Source organism: Aegilops tauschii, chromosome 1 (genome assembly GCF_002575655.3).
Source record: "Aegilops tauschii subsp. strangulata cultivar AL8/78 chromosome 1, Aet v6.0, whole genome shotgun sequence".
NCBI lineage: Eukaryota > Viridiplantae > Streptophyta > Magnoliopsida > Poales > Poaceae > Aegilops > Aegilops tauschii.
In genome coordinates, this window is record NC_053035.3 from 70,660,365 (window position 1) to 70,683,074 (window position 22,710).

At 52.4% G+C, this 22,710-nt stretch overlaps 1 protein-coding gene across 1 annotated transcript in view; it reads right to left on the reverse strand.

Moving 5' to 3' along the window:
• The window catches only part of LOC141027638 (uncharacterized), an 89,399-nt gene that overhangs the window by 55,274 nt on the left and 11,415 nt on the right, over positions 1–22,710 (reverse strand). Inside the window, exon 6 of the mRNA XM_073504780.1 lies at positions 22,192–22,665. Within this exon, the coding sequence (XP_073360881.1) occupies positions 22,192–22,665 (474 nt within the window). The remainder of the gene's footprint in view (positions 1–22,191; positions 22,666–22,710) is intronic.

A 22,710-nucleotide genomic window follows, 5' to 3' on the forward strand; every position in this document is an offset into this window, starting at 1 on the left:
CGCCGCCTTCTCCACCTCGCTCCTCCTCCGGGCGCCCTTCACTGCTCCTCTGGGGCATTGTCGATGGGATACGGAAGAGCGTGCATGCGGGACGCGGTGGGGAAGATGTTGGTGTACTCCGTGAACATGTTGTGGGTGGTGAAAGCGATGAACTCGCAGCCACACCAAAACAGTCGGCCGAGGAGGTAGAAGGAGTCGAATGTGTTGGTGAAGTGGGCAAGGAGAGCAACCACCACCCCGTTTTGGATAACCTCCTCGACATGGAACATCCTTGGAGATCCCCGCGGGAGGTGGTGGTAGCCGGACGCGAGGAAGAACTCGGTGAAGTTCCTTGCGGTCCTCCACCTTGAGATTGCCCACACACGTAGTGTGCGCTCAACGTACACGCGGGAGGGTAGAGCCTCTCCGGCATGGTGGGTGGGAAGTGGTAGGTTGGTCCGGTGTACTGCATGGCTGAGGATGTGCTAGAAGAAGGAGAAGTGGTCGAAGAGCAAGAAGGGCAGATGGGAGAGAGGATGGGAGATGGATGAGGGATGGCAGAGGTAGAGGGTGGCTTAAATAGCCGTAGTGATACGTGTTATTTGGCCGTGGAATAAATGGGTCAAATGTGAAGTAACCCGTTTTCAAACCCACCGCAGCATCGGGAGTGTACACGCGTGGGAAACGTGTTCGGGCACGTAGTAATTTCAAAAAAATTCCTACGCACACGCAAGATCATGGTGATGCATAGCAACGAGAGGGGAGAGTGTCGTCCACGTACCCTCATAGACCGTAAGTAGAAGAGTTATGAAAACGTGGTTGATGTAGTCGTACGTCTTCACGATCCGACCGATCCACGTACCGAACACACGACACCTCCGAGTTCAACACACGTTCAGTTCGGTGACGTCCCACGAACTCACGATCCAGTAGAGCTTCGAGGGAGAGTTCCGTCATCACGATGGCGTGATGATGGTGATGATGATGCTACCGACGCAGGGCTTCGCCTAAGCACCGCTACGATATGACCGAGGTGGATTATGGTGGAGGGGGCACCGCACACGGCTAAAAGATCAACTAATCAACTTGTGTGTTATGGGGTGCCCCCTGCCCCCGTATATAAAGGAGAAAGGGGGGAGGCCGGCCGGCCCTAGAAGGGCGCGCCAAGAGGAGGAGCCCTCCTCCTAGTGGGAGTAGGACTGCCCTTTCCTAGTCCCACTACTTTCCTAGTCCCACTAGGAGGGGGAGGGAAGGAGTGGGAGAGGGGAAAGGCAAGGGGGGCGCCCCCCCCCCTTCCTTGTCCTATTCGGACTCAAGGGGGAGGGGGCGTGCGGCCTGCCTTGGCCGGCCCGTCTCTCTCTCCACTAGGGCCCATCAAGGCCCATTAGCCCCCGGGGGGTTCCGGTAAAACCCCCCCCCCCCCCCCCGGCACTTCGGTAAAATCCCGATTTCACCCGGAACTATTCTGATGTCCAAATATAGGCTTTCAATATATCAATCTTTATGTCTCGACCATTTCGAGACTCCTCGTCATGTCCATGATCATATCCAGGACTCCGAACTACCTTCGATACATCAAAACACATAAACTCATAATACTGATCGTCACCGAACGTTAAGCGTGCGGACCCTACGGGTTCGAGAACTATGTAGACATGACCAAGACACGTCTCCGGTCAATAACCAATAGCGGAACCTGGATGCTCATATTGGCTCCTACATATTCTACGAAGATCTTTATCGGTCAAACCGCATAACAACATATGTTGTTCTCTTTGTCATCGGTATGTTACTTGCCCGAGATTCGATCGTCGGTATCCCAATACCTAGTTCAATCTCGTTACCGGCAAGTCTCTTTACTCGTTCCGTAATACATCATCCCGCAACTAACTCATTAGTTGCATTGCTTGCAAGGCTTATAGTGATGTGCATTACCGAGAGGGCCCAGAGATACCTCTCCGACAATCGGAGTGACAAATCCTAACCTCGATCTATGCCAACTCAACAAGTACCATCGGAGACACCTGTAGACCACCTTTATAATCACCCAGTTACGTTGTGACGTTTGGTAGCACACAAAGTGTTCCTCCGATATTCAGGAGTTGCATAATCTCATAGTCATAGGAACATGTATAAGTCATGAAGAAAGCAATAGCAATATACTAAACGATCAAATGCTAAGCTAACGGAACGGGTCAAGTCAATCACATCATTCTCTAATGATGTGATCCCGTTAATCAAATGACAACTCATGTCTATGGCTAGGAAACTTAACCATCTTTGATTCAACGAGCTAGTCAAGTAGAGGCATACTAGTGACACTTTGTTTGTCTATATATTCACACATGTACTAAGTTTCCGGTTAATACAATTCTAGCATGAATAATAAACATTTATCATGATATAAGGAAATATAAATAACAACTTTATTATTGCCTCTAGGGCATATTTCCTTTAGTCTCCCACTTGCACTAGAGTCAATAATCTAGATTACACAGTAATGATTCTAACACCCATGGAGTCTTGGTGCTGATCATGTTTTTCTCGTGAGAGAGGTTTAGTCAACGGGTCTGCAACATTTAGATCCGTATGTATCTTGCAAATCTCTATGTCTCCCTCCTTGACCTGGTCACGGATGGAATTGAAGCGTCTCTTGATGTGCTTGGTTCTCTTGTGAAATCTAGATTCCTTTGCCAAGGCAATTGCACCAGTATTGTCACAAAAGATTTTCATTGGACCCGATGCACTAGGTATGACACCTAGATCGGATATGAAATCCTTCATCCAGACTCCTTCATTTGCTGCTTCTGAAGCAGCTATGTACTCCGCTTCACACGTAGATCCTGCCACGACGCTTTGCTTAGAACTGCACCAACTGACAGCTCCACCGTTCAATATAAACACGTATCCAGTTTGTGACTTAGAGTCATCCGGATCAGTGTCAAAGCTTTGCATCAACGTAACCATTTACGACGTGCTCTTTGTCACCTCCATAAACGAGAAACACATCCTTAGTCCTTTTCAGGCATTTCAGGATGTTCTTGACCGCTGTCCAGTGATCCACTCCTGGATTACTTTGGTACCTCCCTGCTAAATTAATAGCAAGGCACACATCAGGTCTGGTACACAGCATTGCATACATGATAGAGCCTATGGCTGAAGCATAGGGAACATCTTTCATTTTCTCTCTATCTTTTGCAGTGGTCGGGCATTGAGTCTGACTCAACTTCACACCTTGTAACACAGGTAAGAACCCTTTCATTGCTTGATCCATTTTGAACTTCTTCAAAACTTTATCAAGTTTTGTGCTTTGTGGAAGTCCAATTAGGCGTCTTGATCTATCTCTATAGATCTTGATGCCCAATATATAAGCAGCTTCACCGAGGTCTTCATTGAAAAACTCTTATTCAAGTATCCTTTTATGCTATCCAGAAATTCTATATCATTTCCAATCAACAATATGTCATCCACATATAATATTAGAAATGCTACAGAGCTCCCACTCACTTTCTTGTAAATACAGGCTTCTCCAAAAGTCTGTATAAAACCATATGCTTTGATCACACTACCAAAACGTTTATTCCAACTCCGAGATGCTTGCACCAGTTCATAGATGGATCGCTGGAGCTTGCACACTTTGTTAGCATCCTTTGGATCGATAAAACCTTCAGGTTGCATCATATACAACTCTTCTTCTAGAAATCCATTCAGGAATGCAGTCTTTACATCCATTTGCCAAATTTCATAATCATAAAATGCGGCAATTGCTAACATGATTCGGACGGACTTAAGCATCGCTGCGGGTGAGAAAGTCTCATCGTAGTCAACTCCTTGAACTTGTCGAAAACCTTTCGCAACAAGTCGAGCTTTGTAGACAGTAACATTACCGTCAGCGTCAGTCTTCTTCTTGAAGATCCATTTATTCTCTATGGCTTGCCGATCATCGGGCAAGTCAACCAAAGTCCACACTTTGTTCTCATACATGGATCTCATCTCAGATTTCATGGCCTCAAGCCATTTTGCGGAATCTGGGCTCATCATCGCTTCCTCATAGTTCGTAGGTTCGTCATGGTCAAATAACATGACCTCCAGAACAAGATTACCGTACCACTCTGGTGCGGATCTTACTCTGGTTGACCTACGAGGTTTAGTAGTAACTTGATCTGAAGTTACATGATCATCATCATTAGCTTCCTCACTAATTGGTGTAGGAGTCACAGGAACAGATTTCTGTGATGAACTACTTTCCAATAAGGGAGCGGGTACAGTTACCTCATCAAGTTCTACTTTCCTCCCACTCACTTCTTTCGAGAGAAACTCCTTCTCTAGAAAGGATCCATTCTTAGCAACGAATGTCTTGCCTTCGGATCTGTGATAGAAGGTGTACCCAACAGTATCTTTTGGGTATCCTATGAAGATACATTTATCCGATTTGGGTTCGAGCTTATCAGGTTGAACCTTTTTCACATAAGCATCGCAGCCCCAAACTTTCAGAAACGACAACTTTGGTTTCTTGCCAAACCACAGTTCATAAGGCGTCGTCTCAACGGATTTAGATGGTGCCCTATTTAATGTGAATGCAGCCGTCTCTAAAGCATAACCCCAAAATGATAGCGGTAAATCAGTAAGAGACATCATAGATCGCACCATATCTAGTAAAGTATGATTACGATGTTCGGACACACCATTATGCTGTGGTGTTCCAGGTGGCTTGAGTTGCGAAACTATTCCACATTGTTTCAAATGAAGACCAAACTCGTAACTCAAATATTCTCCTCCACGATCAGATCGCGGAAACTTTATTTTCTTGTTACGATGATTTTCCACTTCACTCTGAAATTCTTTGAACTTTTCAAATGTTTCAGACTTATGTTTAATCAAGTAGATATACCCATATCTGCTCAAATCATCTGTGAAGGTGAGAAAATAACGATACCCACCGCGAGCCTCAACATTCATCGGACCACATACATCAGTATGTATGATTTCCAACAAATCTGTTGCTCGCTCCATTGTTTTGGAGAACGGCGTTTTAGTCATCTTGCCCATGAGGCATGGTTCGCAAGTACCAAGTGATTCATAATCAAGTGATTCCAAAAGTCCATCAGAAAGGAGTTTCTTCATGCGCTTTACACCAATATGACCTAAACGGCAGTGCCACAAATAAGTTGCACTATCATTATCAACTCTGCATCTTTTAGCTTCAATATTATGAATATGTGTATCACTACTATTGAGATTCATCACAAATAGACCACTCTTCAAGGGTGCATGACCATAAAAGATATTACTCTAAATAGAACAACCATTATTCTCAGATTTAAATGAATAACCGTCTCGCATCAAACAAAATCCAGATATAATGTTCATGCTCAACGCTGGCACCAAATAACAATTATTCAGGTCTAAAACTAATCCCGAAGGTAGATGTAGAGGTAGCGTGCCGACCGCGATCACATCGACTTTGGAACCATTTCCCATGCGCATCGTCACCTCGTCCTTAGCCAATCTTCGCTTAATCCGTAGTCCTGTTTCGAGTTGCAAATATTAGCAACAGAACCAGTATCAAATACCCAGGTGCTACTACGAGCATTAGTAAGGTACACATCAATAACATGTATATCACATATACCTTTGTTCACCTTGCCATCCTTCTTATCCGCCAAATACTTGGGACAGTTCCGCTTCCAGTGACCAATCCCTTTGCAGTAGAAGCACTCAGTCTCAGGCTTAGGTCCAGACTTGGGCTTCTTCACTTGAGCAGCAACTTGCTTGCCGTTCTTCTTGAAGTTCCCCTTCTTCCCTTTACCTTTTTTCTTGAAACTGGTGGTCTTGTTGACCATCAACACTTGATGCTCCTTCTTGATTTCTACCTCCGCAGCCTTTAGCATCGCGAAGAGCTCGGGAATTGTCTTATCCATCCCTTGCATATTATAGTTCATCACGAAGCTCTTGTAGCTTGGTGGCAGTGATTGAAGAATTCTGACAATGACACTATCATCCGGAAGATTAACTCCCAGTTGAATCAAGTGATTGTTATACCCAGACATTTTGAGTATATGCTCACTGACAGAACTATTCTCCTCCATCTTGCAGCTGTAGAACTTATTGGAGACTTCATATCTCTCAATCCGGGCATTTGCTTGAAATATTAACTTCAACTCCTGGAACATCTCATATGCTCCATGACGTTCAAAACGTCGTTGAAGTCCCGCTTCTAAGCCGTAAAGCATGGCACACTGAACTATCGAGTAGTCATCAGCTTTGCTCTGCCAAACATTCATAACATCTGGCGTTGCTCCTCCAGCGGGTTTGGCACCTAGCGGTGCTTCCAGGACGTAATTCTTCTGTGCAGCAATGAGGATAATCCTCAAGTTACGGACCCAGTCCGTGTAATTGCTACCATCATATTTCAATTTTGCTTTCTCAAGGAACGCATTAAAATTCAACGGAAGAACAACACGGGCCATCTATCTACAACAACATAGACATGCAAAATACTATCAGGTACTAAGTTCATGATAAATGAAAGTTCAATTAATCAAATTACTTAAGAACTCCCACTTAGATAGACATCCCTCTAATCATCTAAGTGATCACGTGATCCATATCAACTAAACCATGTCCGATCATCACGTGAGATGGAGTAGTTTTTAATGGTGAACATCACTATGTTGATCATATCTACTATATGATTTTGGCTCGACCTATCGGTCTCAGTGTTCCGAGGCCATATCTGCATATGCTAGGCTCGTCAAGTTTAACCTGAGTATTCTGCGTGTGCAAAACTGGCTTGCACCCGTTGTATGTGAACATAGAGCTTATCACACCCGATCATCACATGGTGTCTCGGCACGACGAACTTTCGCAACGGTGCATACTCAGGGAGAACACTTATACCTTGAAATTTAGTGAGAGATCATCTTATAATGATACCGTCGATCTAAGCAAAATAAGATGCATAAAAGATAAACATCACATGCAATCAATATAAGTGATATGATATGGCCATCATCATCTTGTGCCTTTGATCTCCATCTCCAAAGCACCGTCATGATCACCATCATCACCGGTGCGACACCTTGATCTCCATCGTAGCATCGTTGTTGTCTCGCCAACTATTGCTTCTACGACTATCGCTACCGCTTAGTGATAAAGTAAAGTAATTATATGGCGATTGCATTTCATACAATAAAGCGACAACCATATGGCTCCTGCCAGTTACCGATAACTCGGTTACAAAACATGATCATCTCATAGAATAAAATTTAGCATCATGTCTTGACCATATCACATCACAGCATGCCCTGCAAAAACAAGTTAGACGTCCTCTTCTTTGTTGTTGCAAGTTTTACGTGGCTGCTACGGGCTGAGCAAGAACCAATCTTACCTACGCATCAAAACCACAATGATATTTCGTCAAGTATGTGATGTTTTAACCTTCACAAGGATCGGGCGTAGCCACACTCAATTCAACTAAAGTTGGAGAAACTGACACCCGCCAACCACCTATGTGCGAAGCACGTCGGCAGAACCAGTCTCGCGTAAGCGTACGCGTAATGTTTCCGTGCCGCTTCATCCAACAATACCGCCGAATCAAAGTATGACATGGTAGTAAGCAGTATGACTTGTATCGCCACAACTCACTTGTGTTCTACTCGTGCATATAACAACTACGCATAAACCTGGCTCGGATACCACTGTTGGGGATCATAGTAATTTCAAAAAAAATCCTACACACACGCAAGATCATGGTGATGCATAGCAACGAGAGGGGAGAGTGTCGTCCATGTACCCTCGTAGACTGTAAGCGGAAGCGTTATGACAACGCAGTTGATGTAGTCGTACGTCTTCACGATCCGACCGATCCAAGAACCGAACACACGGCACCTCCGAGTTCAGCACACGTTCAGCTCGGTGACGTCCCACGAACTCACGATCCAGCAGAGCTTCGAGGGAGAGTTCCGTCAGCACGACGGCGTGATGACGGTGATGATGATGCTACCGATGCAGGGCTTCGCCTAAGTACCACTACCATATGACCGAGGTGGATTAGGATGGAGGGGGGCACCGCACACGGCTAAAAGATCAACTGATCAACTTGTGTGTTATGGGGTGCCCCCTGCCCCCGTATATAAAGGAGCAAGGGGGGAGGCCAGCCGGCCCTAGAAGGGCGCGCCAAGAGGAGGAGTCCTCCTCCTAGTGCGAGTAGGACTCCCCTTTCCTAGTCCCACTAGGAGGGGGAAGGAAGGAGTGGGAGAGGGGAAAGGCAAGGTCCCCCCCTTCCTTGTCCTATTCGCACTCAAGGGGAGGGGGCGCGCGGCCTGCCTTGGCCGGCCCCTCTCTCCCATCAAGGCCCATTAGCCCCCGGGGGGTTCCGGTAACCCCCCCCCCCCCCCCGACACTCCGGTAAAATCCCGATTTTACCTGGAAATATTCCGATGTCCAAATATAGGCTTCCAATATATCAATCTTTATGTGTCAACCATTTAGAGACTCCTCGTCATGTCCGTGATCATATCCGGGACTCCGAACTACCTTCGGTACATCAAAACAAATAAACTCATAATACCGATCGTCACCGAACGTTAAGCGTGCGGACCCTACGGGTTTGAGAACTATGTAGACATGACCGAGACACGTTTCCGGTCAATAACCAATAGCGGAACCTGGATGCTCATATTGGCTCCTACATATTCTACGAAGATCTTTATCGGTCAAACCGCATAACAACATACGTTGTTCCCTTTGTCATCGGTATGTTACTTGCCCGAGATTCGATCGTCGGTATCCCAATATGTCGGTGAGGATGACACCTATGGGATCACTAGAATCCCTTCTACGGTCGGTGGGCGTGGGGTCGTGAGGAGAGCAGGTCCAGGAGCCAGCACAAGGATCGTTTACCCAGGTTCGGGCCGCGAGAATGCGTAAAACCCTAGTCCTGCCTTGGTGGATGTATTGAGTGTTCTTGAGCTTTCGAACTAGCTACGGTGGCTGTCTTGTTTCGGAGAGCCGAATCCCTCTCCAGTATGCCATGGGCCTCCTTTTATAGTCGAAAGGGGCTTCCACAGTGGCGCACAGGAGGTGGAAAGGCCTACAGTACTGCGAGCTTATCGCCCGTATTACAGGACAAGACGCATTTAATGCATCGCTTAGGTGTCCCTTAGCTTTATCAGGGACGGGAACGAGGCCCGTCCCGTCCGTCGCCGCTCCTCCTTGCTTCGACACGCGCCCTGGCCAGCAATGCATGAGGCGCCATGTAGGCAGGCAGACAGCTGAGGTGGCGCGGTGGTAGGGTCTTCACGAAGATCTGTATGCCACCACGGAGGTGCTTGCTGATTTGGCATGGAAGCTGCATGTTGCCACGCAGGTGCCTGCCCAGCTGGTTGGGCTGGCAGCTGCATGCGAACGGCGGTGGAAACTTGGCTGGTGCGGGCCTGGCAGTGGCCCCGCTAAGGTCCTCGGCAAGGGCCTTGCCGGGGGCCCGGCAAGGGTATTGCCGTGGCGCGCAGTCGTCCCCGGCAAGGATCTTGCCGGGGTTCTTGTGGCTCTCCTCGGCGAGGGTCTCGACGAGGGTCGTCGTCTTCTGATCCTCATCTGATCTTGTGCATTTATGATCTTGACAAAGATCTGCATGCCACCACGGAGGTGCCTCCCGAGCCCTGGTCCCAATGTAGTTGGTTGGGTTGAAACCTGTGGGCTCAAGGGTGGCTCGCTCTGTTGGTGTTCGGGCATGTTGCCCCGGCAAGGCCCTTGCCGCGGCCGCGGAGGCCGCTCTGGCAAGGGTCTTGCCGGGGGAGTCCACCTCGCCCCTTTGCTGTCTTGTGCTTCTGGCTTCTCTTCGGCTTCCCTCCCTTGCCCTGCTAAGTGTGGCCGTAGACGCGGCTCCGACTGCCCGTGCACAAGTAAAGGGATAAAAAGGAGCGCCCCTACATTTTTACACTGACAGGAGCCCCCGGGCCTGGGCCACACATAAGCGCGACATGTTGTTGGGCCAGGCCCAAAATGGTGCGCGGGCAGTCGGGGCGGATTTTACTGCAGTAATTGTTCGTTCGCTGCGCTTCCCCACGACCCGCGTTGAACGCGCGACGTGGAGGGGCGCGCGTGATGTGGGGGTCATGCGCGATGCGGTTTCCACACTCATGCGTCACGTCACAGTAAATGGGAAAGGAGGCGGCCCACGCCTTCCCCGTAAAAAGGGATAACCGCGGGCGCGCTGCTCACTTTACCCCCCCCCCTTCTCCGTCTCCTCCAATCTCAGAGCCCCCGCCCCTTCTCCTTCCTTCCTAAGCTTCCGCCTTTGCTTGCCGCCGCCGCGCCTTCGCCATCCTTCATTCCTCTCCTCCCGCAACCGCCATGGCACCCAAGAGCAGCAGAGGCAAGGGAGTGGCCAAGGACGCCGGGGAGAAGGAGCCGCCAGAGAGCGAGTTGGTGGTGTGGCGGACGCAGCACGCCTACTTCCCGTCGACGGTCGACGCGGTCGAGCTCCGGGACTGCTTCAAGAACCTATGGGGGATGAAGACGGGGGGAGATACGACAGGGCATCCAGCCACGCGCGTCATCCCCGCTAACTGCACCGAGGCCGCCCCGAATCGGTACCCGTTCTTCGTCGATTACTTCTCTTGCGGCCTCTGCCCCCCTTTTCTGATTTCTTCAATGACGTCATGCACACCTACGGCTTCCGCCTTCTGGAATTTACTCCAAATGCCGTGGCGTGCATGGCTCTTTTTGCGCACCTCTGCGAGGGTTTTGCCGGGGTGCATCCCAACACGGCGCTCTTCCGCCACTACTTCTTCCCTCGGATCCAAACGAGGGGCGCCGTCTCTGGTTGCATTGCCTGGATCCCGAGGTCCAAGGGGGCGTACCCGGAGGGTGCCATGAAGGAGAGGTGGGAAGAATGGCGGGCCAGTGGTGCTGGATTGAAGAGAAGGATCCGCCAGCATTCTGCGAGGTTCGCAGGCGCCGCCGGTCCGTAGAAGCGATTGGAGCGATGTCGACGTCAATGACGAGAAGCTCACGATCGCCACCACCAGGATCCTTCGGCTCACCGAGGCCAGGCTCACCCTTGAGATGATCGGGGCAGACTTCATCCGCCGCCGAATTGCTCCACTGCACAACAAGGGGAGGCCGGCCTAGCTCTTCACAAACGCTGCCGACATCATGAGGCTTCGCCCTGGCCTCGACCACAACTTCATGGTGATGGGGCACGCCCACTTCTGCCAGCGGCTTTTCCAGCTCGACGTGAACCGCGACGGCAAGGTCGAGCGGACCGGCAAGGCCGCGAGGGCCGCTGTGAAGGCCGGCAAGGTCGCCAAGGGGCCCCTGTTCAAGTTGCCGGCGGGAGTGGTCCTGCTGAGCAACAACTCTCGCCGGACCGACATCATCGCCATGATGCCGGACTTCAACGCGCATGGTCTTGACCCGAGCTGGGTCGAGCTGGAGGAAATTCAAGTGCAGGAGTTCTTCGACACCTTGCATGAGGGGTACGTCAGCGCCAAGCCGCGGCTCGTCCAGGACACCACCAGGCGGAGCTGGACTAGATGGCCGCCAGGGCGGCGGAGGCGAAGCTCGCCGAGGAGGCCGGCAGCACCGGTGGCGTGGAGGACAAGGCCGCGGAAGAAGCGGGGGAGAAGGAGCTTGCCCAGTGGGCGGAGGCCGCTGGGGAAGCCAGCAGCGCCGGCACTGGGGCTCCTCTTGTTGAAGATGTGGTTGACGAGTCGTTGGAGGAGGAGGCCGTCGACCCTCCGGCCACGGGGAGAGGGCGAATTCTGCGGCGGGCCACCTTCGGCGAGCCGGTCTGGCCCGGCAGGGCCGCGCAGCTGCGGCAGGCCCAGGAGACGTCCGTGCGCCAGACGAGGGCCGCGGCGGCGAAGAAAGTGGTGAAGGCCGCGGTGGAAAAGAAGAAAGCATCGCTTCTTCTTCGTCCAGACGCGCCCAGACCCCACCTCCTTCCCCTCCTTCGGCGGACGTTGACGCGGGGGTCGTCTTTGACTTCGGGTCCCTCAGCCTGCGGAGGAAGAGGAAGGCAGCAGAGGAGGAGGAGTAAGCTTTGCTTCCCCTTTTTGTCATCTCCGTTTCCTCAAACAGTGCCGCCTATCTTGAATTATTTTCATTTTGCAGGGACGTGGAGACGCTGGCTCAAAGGGTGAAGAGGCCCAGGACCACGACGAGCGGCCAGCCCCCGGCAGGCACCTCCGGCACACCACTGGTGGTGTTGAGTAGTCCGGACAGCAGCCCCCGGCCCAGCCCCCAGTGTGAGTCCATCACTTGCCCTCCGCCAGCGTGTGTTGGGAGTACAATCAGTTGGCACTGACCTTGCCATGGTTGCAGGAGGAGAACAGCAGCAGGAGGAGCCACAGAGGGCTACCCCCAACACGTCGCCCCCATCGACCACGCCGCCTCGAGGGGCGTCCCCGGCAAGGGCGCCAAGCACCGAGCCCATGCACACGGAGGAGGGGGAGGCGAACTCAGGCGCTGGTGGCTTTGCCTCGGCGCCAAATGATGGCGGGGAGGGGATCTCTGCTTCCCAGCCCGGCACAAGTAAGACACTCGCCTTCCGTTCCTGTTTGCTTTTTCTTCTTTCTGACCCCTGGTCTTGGACTCGCCTCATTCCCTTCTCGGTGTCTAGATCCCCCTTCGGCGGACCCAGAGGACATCAACACTGTTATCGAGGATGTCGCCAAGGCCGCTGAGGCGGAGGCCGAGAAGATCGCCGCCGAGGAGGCCGCCAAGGGCGCTGCTGAGGATGCTGCCAAGGGGCCTGCCGGGGAGGCTGGCAAGGGGCCAGCCGGGGAGGTCGGCAGGTCCGCCGCCGAGGAGGAGGTGGTTGATGACCAGCCCTCCTCCTCCGCTGCCTATGGCTCCGGCAAGTACCTGAGGGTGAGCGACGACCTTTTCGTCCACCTCCCAGGGTCGTCGAGCTCTAGGGCGCCCATCGAGGGCGAGGTGTTTGACGAGGAGGTGCTTGCCGCCGCCGGGCTCGAGGTTGTCGATGAGCCGAGCACCGGTGGCGAGGGTTCCTCAGAGGAGCGGCTTCTCCAGGCCATGGGCGCCAACTTTCGGAAGCTCCAGGCGCTCCACCGCGCCCGCCTGGACAAGGCCAAGTCCAGGGCGGCAACGGTGGACAAGGCGGAGGCGGACCTCAAGGTTCACGTTGCTGAGACGCAGACTTGGTTCCGCCAAGCTTGCGAAGATCTGAAGGCCGCCCAGGGCGAGCTAGCCAAGCGCGAGGTGGAGCTCACCATGAAGCGGGCCGACATCGAAAAGGCCCAGGAGACGGCGGAGAGCTTGGCCGCCGCAGCCGAGGCCACTCGGGCCCAGCACCAGGCCGCGCTGAACTCCCAGGAGGAGGACCTTGCCGCGCGTGAGGAGAAGCTCGCCGCAACGCTAGCAAAGGATGAGGAGGTGGAGGAGCTCGTCGTGCAGCGGACCCAAGAGCTAGAGCAGAGGCACAGGGAGGCGCTCGATGGCCAGGCTCTGGTTCACGCCGGCAGGGTGAAGGAGCTGGAGGTGGAGCGGGACGAGCTGAAGGAGCAGGCCCTGAAGCTGTCCAAGGAGAAGGACACGCTCAATGGTGCCCTAACGGAGGCGCAGGGCGCGGCCGTCAGCAGGGCCGGGGAGCTCTCCGAGGCCAACAACTCCATCAAAGACCTCAAGCTGAAGCTGGAGGGTCTCGAGGGGATGCTGTCGGAGAGCAAAGCCCGGGAGGAGATCCTGGCCAAGGATCTGGAGAACGAGAAGCAGCTGCGGAAGAACGAGGCCGCCAACCACAAGGATGTTGTGGACGGTCAGAACCGCTGGGTCGGCCGCCTCGTGGACGTCGCCGGCAGGATCACCACGCAGCTAGCTACCATGGGGATGCCAAATGTGAGGTACGTCCCAGAGCGCAGCAGGACCACCAACGCCAAGCTGACCCTGTTCTTCGAGGGTGTTCTCGGGGCCCTGGAGTAGTTCCACTCCAATAGGGTGGCTTCACTGGCCGACGAGAACCGAATGCTCTGCCGGGGTGCCATGACCAAGGTCCTCACCAAGGTGGCGTACTGGAACCCCACCCTTGACTTTGACGCTGCGCTGGAGAGCCTGCCGGAGGGTACTTGTTCAGGATATAGACCTTAGAGTCACCCGCCAGGAGGGGCCGGGTTACTCATATGGTCATTGCCAGAAGCCCGGAGCCAAGCTTGAAGACGATGGGCCAGAGATGGGCTTAAGACCCGGATATGGCTTAAGGCCCGTAGTTACAATCATTATTATGGTAGAACTTGTAGTATAAGGCAAGAATAGTTAAGAGTCCGAGCCGGACACTCTTATAAGTCGGCCGGGACTCTGAGAGCTGTTGGGCGTCGGCCTCCCTATATAAAGGGACGACCCGGCAGCGGTTGAGGGACAAGAACAATCTCATCGAGAGCCGGGCATAGCAGATTAGCTCCCTGGTTATCGAAACCCTAATCAATACCACCTCAAACTGGACGTAGGCTTTTACCTTCACCGTAAGGGGCCGAACCAGTATAAACCCTCGTATTCCTTGTCCCGCTTAACCCCTTTAAGCTTCCTAGTTGCGATGGCTCCACGACTAAGTCCTAGCTCGAGGACATCTGCCGTGACGATTCCACGACAGTTGGCGCCCACCGTGGGGCCAGCGCACGGTGGATTTGAGTTCTTGAAGGGCAGCTTCGAAGGGCTCAAGGGATACGCTGTGGGCCGGATGACCAAGAGTCGTCGCAGCAAGCTCTACATCGACGATGCAAACTGGGGCCCCGACGCCGGCTCAATTGAGTACGGGTACCGGGTCCCCTTCGGCGGAATTCATGTTTTCATTGGCAAGATTGGTGAGCCGGGCCCTGAGCCGGGTCTCTGTGCCGATCTCGTCGAGACGGCTCAGCGTGCGCGACCCGCCCGGGCCCGGCCTGCCTTAAGGCATGCTTTTGTGGGGTGTATCCATGGAGGACTCTCTGATCAATCTGGATCTGGTGATGAGACGGCCGCCGGCTCTGACGGTGAGTCGGCCACCGATGAGTCAAACTCGTTGTATCAACTTCAAGATGGCAGGCTCATGGGTTGTTCCGATGGTGACAGTATTCCGGACCTATTTGAGCTGCCAAGCCGGGTTGGAATCTTTATGGCCGGTGCGCAGCCTGTTCAGAACCCTGCTACTGGAGCGGGAAACCCGGTGCCCTCGCCGGCTCAGGTGCTAATGGATCTCACGGACAAGATGACGACCCTGTTAACCGCCACGGTTGACCCGGCGGATCAAGCTCAGCATGATGCGGAGGTGGCATAGTTAAAGTTGGATCTAGTGAAGGCTAAGGAGGATCTGGCAGCGGAAGGGATCAAGATGGCTGCGGAGCGGGCGGCTCTCGATGCCCAAACCCAGTTGATTCAAGCGCAGTCCTTCCGGCTCACGATGGATCAAAGCGCGGCCAATGAGGTCCTGAGAAGGAGGCATCAAAAGGCCCAATCTCGACTCCCTCCGGTTTACGATCCACGCAACCTCTTCAACACGCCAGGTGCAGGGTCTAGTAACCCACCGGGGGTCATAGTGCCCGGGTCGGGGACCCCTATTCAGCCACAAGTAATGGGGCCTCCCCAGATGCCCCCTGCCCCGCCTCAATACGTGCCACCGGGTCATTATAATAACCCGCTGGAGAACATGGTCGCTGCGGCAGCACGGCTGGCGGCTCTCCCGGTCGACGGCGACTCTCCGATGGCTATTGAAACCCGCCGGGTCAGGGAACTCCTTCAGACAGCACTGGCACAGCAAGAGGCGTACTCCTGCAGCCGGGACAGGATCCACTCGACCCCTTGTCCAGGCCGGAGCCCGAGTTACAGCCGGCACATGGTCTCAGCGACCGGCTCAAGTAACGTCCGACGCCATGACCCGCCCCCTGGCCATGGCCCGGCTCATAATGGAGCCTTTCACGCAGCAGACCAAGACAGAGCGCGGCAAGAGGCGGAGCAGGTGCCTCAGTTGACGGCTTACCAGACTCCCCCGGCTTATCCGACGATGTCCGTCGATGTGGGCATCCCTACCAGGACTGGGGGTGTCCCTTGCTTGGTGCCAGCTATCCGCAATGAGCGTTTACCCAAGGACTTCAAAGGCCCCAGGAAGGTGCCCAACTACACGGCTGACTTACAACCCGCAGCCTGGATCGAGAGTTACGAGATGGCCATGGAACTACTGGAAGTCAGTGAGGCGGCAATGGCCAAGTACTTCACCACGATGTTGGATGGGACTGCCCGCACTTGGTTGAAAGGGCTACCACCGAACTCCATCGGATCTTGGGCTGAGCTGAAAGCCCGGTTCATCCAAAACTTTAAGGATACCTGCAGGCAGTCTATGTCAATTGTGGATTTGACTAACTGTAAGCGGCAGGAGGGTGAATCCACGACGCATTGGGTTCGCCGGGTCAAGGAGATCATACATTCGTCAGATAAGATGGATGCCGGCTCAGCAGTCTTAATGTTGGAGCAGAATTGTCGTTTTGTGCCCCTGAAGATGAAACTCGGGCGGCTTAAGCGCGACTGCAATGATATGGGTACACTAATGGCGGCTCTTGTCAAGTACGCCGATTCTGATGGTACCAAGGATCCCCCTTCAGATGATGAAAGGACAGGGAAGGGAAAGAAGAACGGCAATGGCAAGGGTCCTCAGCATAACCCGGGGAACCAAGGAGGAAGCAAGTGCAAGGCTGATGGCAGCTTAGAGTTTGTAGCCAACGCCAGCTCACAAGGTAATAACCAGCGACGCAAAGGGAGGCCCCCTCCCCGAGGCGGCGGGTCAGGCCCGACGCTGGAGCAACTGTTGAATGAGCCTTGTCCAAGGCATGGCTCTAGAGAGAAGCCAGCGACTCATCTATGGAAGGACTGTGCAATCATGAAGGCCTTTAAGAATTACAATGGCCCGGGCGGCGGCTCAGGCGCCGGCGGTTTTCATGGCCCGGGCGGCGGCTCAAATTCTAATCCTCAGAACGGTCAAGGGGGCTTCAATCAACAGTCTGGCCAGGGTCATCAACAGCAGCAGGGGGTTATCAGACCAATCCAAAGCAGCTTAGCGGTGGACAGTACCATGTGTTTACCACCAGCCTGTGTAAGCGAGATCAGAAGCTTCATAAAAGGGCTGTGAATGCTGTTGAGCCGGCGGTTCCACGCTACTTGCGGTGGTCTGAGCAGCCTATAGTGTGGAGTAGGGAGGATCACCCTCCCCGGTTGGATAACCCGGGCCACTTGGCCTTAGTGGTGGCTCCTCAAGTGGGAGGATATAAGTTCACAAAGGTGCTCATGGATGGAGGCAGCAGCATCAACATCCTCTATTATGAGACTTTTCGCCGTATGGGGTTGGTTGATAAGAACCTCAGCCAGTCAAACACTATCTTCCATGGTGTGGTACCTGGTAAGTCGGCTTATCCAGTCGGCAAGATCGAATTGGAAGTGGCCTTCGGAGATGAAAACAACTACAGGGTGGAAAAATTGACCTTTGAGGTGGTCAAGATAAGAAGTCCATACCATGCTATATTTGGACGGCCGGCTTACGCCAAGTTCATGGCACGGCCGTGTTATGTGTACTTACAGCTCAAGATGCCGGGTCACAATGGGACCATTACGGTTCACGGCAGCCGGAAGGTGGCTCTGGAGTGTGAGGAAGGTGAGGCGGCTTATGCAGAATCTGTTTGTGCAACAGAGGAGTTGAAGTTTTACAAAGACAATGTTGACCCAACAGATATGACCTCTCTGAAAAAGCCAACTACAGAGCAAGAGCCGGCAATGAAATTTAAATCGGCTGATGAGACTAAACTTGTTGATTTTGTTCCAGGTGACTCATCTCAGCAGTTTAGCATCAGTGCCAATCTGGATCCAAAATAGGAAAGCGCGCTCATCGAGTTCATCCATGGGAATAGGGGCATCTTCGCATTGAAACCTTCTGACATGCCAGGTGTACCTAGAGAACTCGCTGAGCACACTCTCAATGTTGATCCGAAATTTAAGCTGGTCAGGCAGTTCCTTCGGCGGTTTAATGAAGAGATGCGGAAAGCTATTGGTGAAGAGGTGGCCCGGCTCTTGGCGGCCGGGTTTATTGTTGAAGTTTTCCACCCAGAATGGTTAGCTAACCCGGTGCTCGTACTCAAGAAGAACGGCACTTGGCAGATGTGTGTGGACTACACGGACTTAAATAAGGCGTGTCCGGCTGATCCTTTTGCCCTTCCCCGTATCGATCAAATTATTGATGCTACGGCCGGTTGTGCGCGTTTAAGTTTTCTGGACGCTTATTCTGGATATCATCAGATTAAAATGGCGGTTAAGGACCAGGAGAAGACGGCGTTCATCACTCCCTTTGGAGCCTTCTGCTATGTATCCATGCCCTTTGGACTCAAGTGTGCACAGGCGACTTATCAGCGTTGCGTGCAGAACTGTCTTCATAAACAGATTGGACGTAATGTTCATGCTTATGTGGACGATATTGTGGTTAAGTCCATAAAATAGGAAGCCCTGATAGATGATTTGAGAGAAACCTTTGATAATCTCCGGGTCTACAAGATGATGCTTAACCCGGCCAAGTGTGTCTTTGGTGTTCCTGCAGGCAAACTCTTGGGTTTCTTGGTTTCTAACAGAGGCATTGAAGCTAACCCGGAGAAGATCCAGGCCATCACCTCCCTGGCTAAGCCAGCGTGTATAAATGACGTTCAGCGCTTGGCGGGTCGCATCGCTGCTTTAAGCCGGTTTATAAGCCGTTTGGGTGAGAAGGCCATGCCCTTATATCAGTTGATGAAGAAAACTGATAACTTTGTCTGGAATGATGCAGCTAATACCGCCTTTGAGGAGTTGAAGAAGCAGCTGGCAGAGCCTCCAGTCCTTGCTGCTCCGGTTGATAAGGAGCCCTTATTATTATATGTGGCGGCGAACACACGAGTCGTCAGTGTGGCTATAGTGGTGGAGCGCAAGGAAGAGGGTAAGGAGCATCCGGTTCAGCGGCCGGTTTATTATGTCAGCGAAGTGCTCATCGAGTCCAAACAGCGGTATCCGCATTGGCAGAAGCTTGTTTATGGTGTGTTCATGGCAAGCCGGAAGCTTAAGCATTATTTCCAGGGTCATCCCATAACTGTGGTCAGTTCTGCCCCTCTTGGTGATATCATTCAAAACAGAGAGGCCACAGGGAGAATTGCTAAGTGGGCTATAGAACTGGGACCTCATGGTCTCAAATACGTGCCACGCACTGCTGTTAAATCTCAGGCCTTGGTGGATTTCATCAATGATTGGACAGAGTCACAGGTGCCCGAGCAGAAGCCGGATAACACATATTGGACTATTCACTTCGACAGGTCCAGGCAGTTGGAAGGCTCGGGGGCTGGAGTTGTATTGGCTTCCCCTAAAGGTGACAAGTTCCATTATGTGCTACGGTTGATGTTTCCTTGCACTAACAATGCAGCTGAGTACGAGGCCTTGCTCCACGGTCTTCGGATGGCTAAGGAGATGAGCTTGAGCCGGGTAAGGTGTTTCGGTGACTCAGACTTGGTGGCTCAACAAGTATCAGGCAAGTGGGACTCTAAGGACCCTCTCATGGCGGCTTATCGCCGCGAAGTTGATGCCATTGCTGGGCACTTTCAGGGCTACCAAGTAGAGCACATTGATCGCAGGAAGAACGAGGCGGCTGATGCTCTAAGCCGGCTAGGCTCTCAGCGAAAGCCGGTGCCGCCTAACATTTTCCTGGACGTCCTGTATAGCCCTTCTGTTAAGTTGCCTACAGAGGAAGATTTGGCTGTCCCTGACCCGGAGGCACGACTGGTGGCGGCTCTCCATATCATACCAGACTGGACAATGCCGTATCTGGCTTACATGACCCGGGGCGAGTTGCCTGAGGATGAAACTTTGGCCAGGCAAATAACCCGGCGGGCTAAGTCAATGATCGTTATCGATGGCGAGTTGCATCATCGCAGTGTCACAGGGGCGTTTCAGCGTTGTGTCTCCCCTGAGGAAGGTCAAGAAATCTTGCGTGAGATCCATGAAGGGGATTGTGGCCATCACGCCGGCTCAAAGTCTCTTGTGGCCAAGGCTTTTCGTCATGGTTTCTATTGGTTGACGGCTCATGCTGATGCAGAGGACTTAGTAAATGTGATGGTTGCCAAAGGTTCTCGCGACGGGCTCACGTACCGGCTCAAGAGCTGAGGATGATCCCAATTACTTGGCCCTTTGCGGTCTGGGGGCTTGATATGGTTGGACCTTTCAAAAGGTCCAAGGATAAGAAGACCCACCTATTGGTGGCGGTTGACAAATTTACCAAGTGGGTGGAAGCTGAGCCAGTTAGCAAGTGCGATGCGGCCACGGCGGTTCAATTTATGAAAAAGGTGATTTTCCGCTTTGGCTTTCCGCACAGCATTATAACTGACAATGGCACCAATCTATCCAAAGGCGCCATGGAAGAGTTTTGTCAGCGAGAGCATATCCGACTTGATGTCTCCTTAGTTGCTCATCCTCAATCCAATGGTCAAGCTGAGAGAGCTAATCAGGAGATTCTGAAGGGTATCAAGCCCCGGCTTTTGGTCCCTTTGCAACGGACGCCGGGTTGTTGGGTGGAGGAGTTGCCCTCCATGTTATGGAGCATCAACACTACTCCTAACAGATCTACAGGCTTCACGCCTTTCTTCATGGTTTATGGGGCAGAGGCCGTCCTCCCCAGTGACATCCGTCATGACTCACCTCGAGTGGCGGCTTATGTTGAGGCAGACAATGAACAGGCGCGCCAAGATGCTCTTACTTGTTGGACGAACAGCGTGATGTGGCCGCAGCTCGCTCCGTGATTTACCAACAAGACCTGCGCCGTTATCATAGTCGCCGGGTTAAAACCCGGGTCTTCCAGGAAGGCGATCTCGTGCTCCGGCTCATCCAGGATCAAACAGATATGCACAAGCTCTCCCCGCCTTGGGAAGGACCCTTTGTGGTCAGCATGAACTTGCACAACGGGTCATATTACCTCATTGACATTCGGGAGCATAAAGATTCAAGTAAGTCGGAGGAAGAGACCCGTCGGCCGTGGAACATAGCTCAGCTTCGGCCTTACTACACTTGAGCCACCAGCTCTCGTGATGTACATATTTCTCTCAGCCGTGTATATATTATGATAAGCAATAAAGCAGGACCTCTGTCCTTTTTTTCCTCCAAATGTGCACGTGTTGTTTTCATTGCAAGATTACATGATGACTTGAAGGAGGATCCGGCTTATGATCGTATTCAAATCTAGCCATAAGCAACAAGGTCACTTGGGGGCTTCCTGTTCAAACATGGGTCGTATTCGAACCAAAGAGAACATAGTTGTCGATACCCATTTGATTGGCAAAGTGCCGAGCTCATTGGGGAGTTTTCCTTGATCATATTTGAATCATGGTTTCACCCCTTTGGGAACCGACGTGGATCCTATTCGAATCAGCGTCGTTAAACAATTCTTAAAATCACTTGGGGGCTTCCTGTTCAAACATGGGTCGTATTCGAACCAAAGAGAACATAGCTGTCAATACCCTCTTGATTGGCATCGCCACACCCACTGGTCGGTTTTGTCTGATTATTCCAAGTGTGTACGGCCGGGTCTCACTTTGCCGGCTTAACTTGGGTTTACAGTATTGCTGAACGCAATGGGTGTTATAAGCCAGGTAAACCGGAGTTGCGGTACCAACCTTCTTGTCCGGGTTATCTAAACCGGAAGTATGCTTGCAGGCCGTTACGTTTGTTCTTACGGCTGTATTCAGGATATCATTGAAGACAAGTCCTTTTTGATTCATATTCTGGGTTATCTAAAACTTATGATTCTCAGGGCGGTAAGCCGCCTCGAGACTTGTGATTTGCCCTTCTATGCAGGATAATTAAAGGCACCTCTTTTGAGGTTAAGAAAAACAAAGGATTGATTATGACCCGGAGAAACATCAAAGAGACAACTTCAAAAGACTTCAGCATTCAATACGTGCACGAGGGCACGGCAGAGATAAACTGTTGCACCTACTCTATTACAAAACTCATCAAGTCTAAAAGGGTGGAGCATTGTTTGGTAAACCGGCTGCGGAAGTTAAGACGCTTGCTGGGTGGAAGTCTCCGGCTCATCTCTTCCTTCTCCTCCGGTTGATCCCAAGACCCAGAAGGTTGATGACTTCCAGTCGATGCCGCTGAGAGCTTCGAACTGGGCTTCCTCGTCAATTAACCCAGAAGGGTCAATCTCCGGGGCGAAAGTGTGCTGACGAGCCGGTGGGATCAAGTTGAGGGCTTCATAGCGCGGAGTAGGAATCCTCTGATTTTCTGCGTCGTAGCCCGGCTGGTACTTGGTCAGATCGGTATCGTTGCCAATAAGAGTGGCCACCGGGCGTACGGCCTTCACGCAAGCTGCAAAGTCCTTCTGATCAAAGGCGGTGCCGTCTTCCTTCAGACTTGGGTAGCCGAGGGCGATGTCCGCCGGGTCTAACTCTGGCAAGAACGCCTTAGCCCGGCTCAGCGCAGCAATCGCTCCGGCTCTTGCAGAGGCTCGTCGCAGTTCTTGGATCCGTTGAGGAAGAACGGCGAGCCGGCGAAGGACTTCCGCCAGGTGAGTCGGCACCTCGTTGGAGAGGGCCACCACAGCCAAGGCACGTTGTGACCCGGTGTAGAGTTGCTCCACCAGGGTGTATACGGCCTTCAGCTTGGTCACCACACTCTGATTCAGGTTGGCACTTCTGGGACCTGTTTAACAAAGACAGATAAGCCGCCGACAAGGATGAAATTATG